The sequence below is a fragment of the Camellia sinensis genome, chromosome 3 (assembly GCF_055761805.1).
Source record: "Camellia sinensis isolate YWXY chromosome 3, ASM5576180v1, whole genome shotgun sequence".
Taxonomy (NCBI): Eukaryota; Viridiplantae; Streptophyta; class Magnoliopsida; order Ericales; family Theaceae; genus Camellia; species Camellia sinensis.
Window position 1 is genome coordinate 195,075,480 of NC_138963.1, and position 5,111 is coordinate 195,080,590.

The following is a 5,111-nucleotide window of genomic DNA, read 5'->3' on the forward strand; positions in this document are numbered from 1 at the left end:
GGAAATTAGGCTTTTAGCGGCGTTTAAAAAACGCCGCTATAGGTACCAAAAACGTCGCCAATTCTTTTTGCGACGTTTAATACCAAACGTCGATGACGCGGCCGTCGCTATAACTTTATGGCGTTTGGAAAACGTCGTTGTATTAGTATAGGCGCCGCCAAATGCCCTGCCCTAACCATACTGTGACGTCAGTATGATTTTAGCGACGTTTTTAAAACGCCTTCATAGGTTTTTTTAATTTTAAAAATTCCAACCGTTATAGTGGCATTTGAAAAACGCCGTCTTATCTTTCTTTTTTTTTTTTGGTTTTGAAATTGTGCTAATTTTATGTGATTGAACTAAAAGAACACCAATAATAAAACTAAATAACACTAATATGAAATAATAACTCCCATTCAAATAACAAATATGGTATTAATTCACTTTCCCATTCAATTTAATATAGCATTAATTTTTTCACAAAATAACATATCCAAAAATTGAATTCACAATTCTCAATTAAAAAATTACTACCTTATATACAAAGCCACAAAAGTTAAATCCAATTGAAACATAAAACCAATAAGTACCTTAAAAATGTCTTGGCTTCGAATTGTGGAAGATACATTACAGGGATTTAAAATTATTAGAGGAACTTACTAGAAAAGGCTTATGCCGATGACTATGAATGGCAATATATTACCTAGAACAACCACAACTAGCTGAGTCCTGATTAATGAATTAGGAATCATTTAGATTATCTAAGGCAATGGCAAATCATTCGTATGCTTATATTAATGCTTCTCCTACGTAAAACATTTTCAGAAAGTGTTAAAAAAAGAATAAAGAACAGGAAATAAACTCGGCCGAAGTTCTGGGTTTTCTCCGCAGCATGCTTTTGATGAGGGCCTGACTGGAAAACAAAAATAGAGCAAGGATTAGATTAAGACACTAATTAAAGGCCACAATATACAAATAAGAACACAATTCCTCACGAGGAAAAATCTAAATTTTCATAGGCATAAAAAATATGCCAAGTTGCAACTTGCATTCATGATTGCATTATAACTTATATATGTATTTATGTGACATTTGTGTATACACTTACCCAAGGACCAAATGTCTGACTTAGAGCCATAAGGTATGTCAGCAAGAAGCTCAGGGCACATATAACTTGGAGTTCCTACAACCTGAGTTACGAAAAAGAAATCTTGAACAATAAAACTAATGCAAATGTTGAAACTTGAAAAATGAACCAGTTAACCACAAGACTTACAGAGGATGCAAGATCATCTGATGGCAACATCTTAGCAAGTCCAAAATCACCTGCAACAGGATTAATCAATGGTGATTCAGCAAAATATTGACACCTCTCAAGACTATTAAAGAAAGAAAACATATCACTTACCAAGACGTATGTCTTGATCTTTTGCCAAGAATATATTTGAACACCGCAAGAACAAGACTGTCAGTAACATGCAATTTCAGAAATTTCAGAAGGATAATTCATAAATCCTCTAGTATACAGATAGATGCAACTTACCTTAACATCTCGATGAAGAATATGATTCACATGCAAGTAGTCAAGAGCCATAAGCAATTGAACAAGCTATTTACACAGCTTCTATAAACAATTTAACATCAATGTATCAGTGAACAAAGAAATTGTGAGCTGATACAAATTGAAAACTGCAGAGGTGGGAGGTAGAATGCACACACTATAGCTCAACCTCACTCTCTTCGTCTTCTTCTTCTTTTAGCGTTGACACAGAAGCACACACTTAGGGTTCTTGCTCTTCACAGGTACTCATATGTGTTCTTTCATATCATGTTTTTGATTTTCAGAGTTTAGATCCTACTTTCAAGCTCTGTTATGGGTTTGAAAGGGTTTTTTTTTTTGGTGATTTATAGAGTTGTTTTTTGTGTTTTTTGCTTGAAATCTCTAAAATGTTGTTGTGCTCTTGCTTTGTAGTGATGTTTTCTTGTTGATCTGTTGGGTTTGAGTTTGATCTCTGTTTATTTGCTTTATTTAATTTTGTTTTTTTGGCTTTTCAGTGTTTTGGGAAAGTTTCCGCTCTGTGTTGTAGCTGTGGCTTCTCTGACATTTAGGCAATTTTCTATTTCTTATAATATGGGGTTTTGTTGACTTGTATGACCCTTTTCTGATCTGATGTGTTCACTTGGGTTTGTTTCTGGAAATTCTTCTGCCATTTCTGTTTGAAAGTAGTCGTCTTGCTGCATTCTTTATTTATTTGTTTTTCTTTTTGGGTCCTTTTTTTTTTTTTACTCTCTATTGTGTGTGTGTGTGTGTGTGTGTGTGTGTGTGTGAGAGAGAGAGAGAGAGAGAGAGAGTTTTGCTCTGCCTTTTCTAGCATTTTGTGCTCTGCATGTCTGCACTGTGGTCTCTGTCAACATATCTTGGTCATTTTGGTTGTGTTTTGGCTCTCTTAATGCCCAGCTAGCTTTGTTTTGGGTCTGTGACATCTAATGTTGTAGACTCCTGAAGTATTTTTTGTGTAACCTTTTTCTATTTTAGCCTCTGAAACATTGCTTCTGGAATTCCTTTTTTCCCTTAACTTCTGTTTTGTTTTTTAATTTTTTAATTTTTTCAAAAAAAAAAAAAATAGCTTTCTTGGAATCTATTTTCTTGGTTTCTTTTCCTAATCTATGGTGAGGTTATGGTCCTTCAGCTTTATTTGCATGCACTACAAGATTAATGATCTAAGCTTTATTTTTGGGGGCTTTAAGGGTTTATGGTTATTCATGACTGTATATGCCCTGTTGTCTGTTAAGAGTGCTCATTTTTTGTGCTAGAGTTTCATGTCTGAAAGCCTCATCAGGAGTTGTAAATGTATTGAGAGTTTCATATGCTAAATCTGCAACTTTTTTTACATTTTAACAACCAATACTATCTTTTTGCTTTGTGGAGTTTGTTTCATATGTATATATAGTGCTCTTCGCAGCTCTTCCTTATTGGAGCGCCTTCGGTAGCCTAATGATTTCCCGTTCCAGTGTCATCTGTTCCTATGATTTTAATTGTCTATAGTGTGATTTGAGTTTGAACAAATGTTCTGCATTTTTCCTTTTTTTTTTTTATGTGGTTTTGTTTTTGTGCTTGTTTCTCCATGCTACTGCTGGTGGCATGTTATGGCTTATCAAGTTATCAAATTTGTTTTAATTCATTTATGGAAGGCTGTTGATTTCTGATTTATGGAAGGCTGTTAATTCATTTATGGAAGGCTGTTGATTCATACATTCATTTTTTCACTCAACTATTCTGAAGTGAATAGAAAAATAAATAAAAGAGGAAAGTCACTGTAACAGTTTTAATTCATGACATTGCTTAATTAGCTTCTCAAAACTTTCATAATCTAGGTGAGCAGAGGAAAACACATGTTGGATTTAGAGAACTACACAAAATAATATATATATATATATATATATATATGTATAGAAAGAGAGAGAGAGAGAGAGAGAGAGAAGTATCCATAAATGATGGCATTTAATGAGTAAAGTTTCATAATGTTAAGACCAATGATCAACTGGGTTAAACAATGAAGCATATGAAAGCAATATCAGCATGACAGGAAGGAAGGAACAAAAACAAATAGAATAGACATTCAGGTAGCCTATTAGACCATCAGAAAACAAAGGATGAAAGAAAATACTAATGTCAATTGAACAACATCAATAATACGAGATATAACATCTACTGACCTTCTCTACCCAAGAATCTTTATACTCCACAATAAACGGATTCCTCATTTTGGCAATAAGCTCCATCTACGTAGTGCAAGAAAAACGAAAATATTAGTCTGTACTCTAGTAATCTGACAATGTCCCAGATAAACACCACAGCAAAAGTTCAGCATGTAGCAAAACCAGCTAAAGTATAAATGTCTACATGCTAATTAATGATAAGTATGCGCAATTGTGTGCATAGCACTTAAATGCTCTTCATTTGACATTCGAAGAGTGCTTCCATCACGAACTTGCTCCACAATAGCTTCCATGGGCCTACCCTTGTTTGAAGCGAGGAGGCCCATTGCATCCAAGTTACCGGAATCACCAACAGCTGAGGGAGGTAAGTTCCTTATGGCTGCCTCAGAAGCTCCTGGTGCCTGCAAGCAGCAGTTAAATATTAAAAAGGCGTCAGCGTGACATTTTTACTTTCATCTCAATTAGTTTGAATAATCCCGAAGTGAGGAACATCAAGGCATTTTGCAGAAGATGAGAAGTCAAGTTATTACAGATTAAGTTCGAAGAAATATATAACTTACAATTTTTCCATTTTAGTCGAAGTTAAAAAGGGATTGTGAAGGTCATTCCCCCCCCTCCCCTTCCCAAAAAAAAAAAATAAATAAATAAATAAATAAATAAATAAAAAAAAAACCCTCATGTAAATCCACAATATAGGGACAAATTTTCTAGACATCGCTTGCATGCCTAAATCAATGAAGTTAATTGTAGCAATCAACATTTTGGCTTCATTTAAGACAAGCAATTTTAGCCTATCGAAAGAAGAGACAAAATTCTTTTAAATGTTAAATATTAGATACAACTGATCCACGCCTTCGTTAATTTTGTAAACTAACCCTACTCCAACATCCTAAAACAAATATAAGAATAAAATAAACAAATAAACAGCAGTAAAGGACTTAGACTCACCCTGCTCCAACGTCCTAACCCTTGTTGTTTGGCTTGCTCTTCAAGGCGTAGCAGTTCCGCTAAGAAAGGACTAGCTTCTCCTTTCTGTTGACCCTGCTCCCTAACCTGCAAGCATCAGATTTAGCTAATGCCCATACATACAGAACAAATCCAACGTTGGAAATGTATGCACCAAAGAAAAAAGTGATATAACCTTTGCCCAGCCTCCAGCAACAACCATCAGCTGATTCTTTTTCGGTTCAATTATCCCATATTTAAAAGAGGCAAAAATCTCAAGCTGTAATGTGTGAAGATACAATTCGAGTATAAAAGAAAACATTACATCCAAATTAAGGCGAATTAGGTTTGTGTCTAGTTGATTTTTCAATTAACTATTATTGATAAGTTTTCATCTCATAGGACTTGTCGAATATGCTTGACAAGAATTCAGAAAAGCCCTTATGACCGAGCCGAAACAGTTGGAC

The 5,111-nt window shown here is 34.6% G+C and overlaps 1 protein-coding gene and 1 pseudogene across 2 annotated transcripts; both read right to left on the reverse strand.

The window, feature by feature from the left end:
* Nucleotides 1-545: 545 nt before the first annotated feature.
* LOC114267296 (serine/threonine-protein kinase Nek3-like) lies at nt 546-1,665 on the reverse strand. Its single transcript, XM_082921804.1, has 4 exons — nt 1,388-1,665; nt 1,256-1,305; nt 1,088-1,169; nt 546-892 (listed from the first exon to the last, which is right to left on the reverse strand). Exons 1-4 carry the CDS (start codon nt 1,455-1,457, stop codon nt 801-803), a joined length of 294 nt encoding a protein of 97 aa, XP_082777930.1. The 5' UTR covers nt 1,458-1,665; the 3' UTR covers nt 546-800.
* Nucleotides 1,666-3,875: 2,210 nt separating this feature from the next.
* Nucleotides 3,876-4,867, reverse strand: LOC145822141 (ribonuclease TUDOR 2 pseudogene; annotated as a pseudogene). Its single transcript, XR_014363370.1, has 3 exons — nt 4,841-4,867; nt 4,648-4,752; nt 3,876-4,100 (listed from the first exon to the last, which is right to left on the reverse strand). The product of XR_014363370.1 is annotated as a ribonuclease TUDOR 2 pseudogene (transcript).
* Nucleotides 4,868-5,111: the final 244 nt, after the last annotated feature.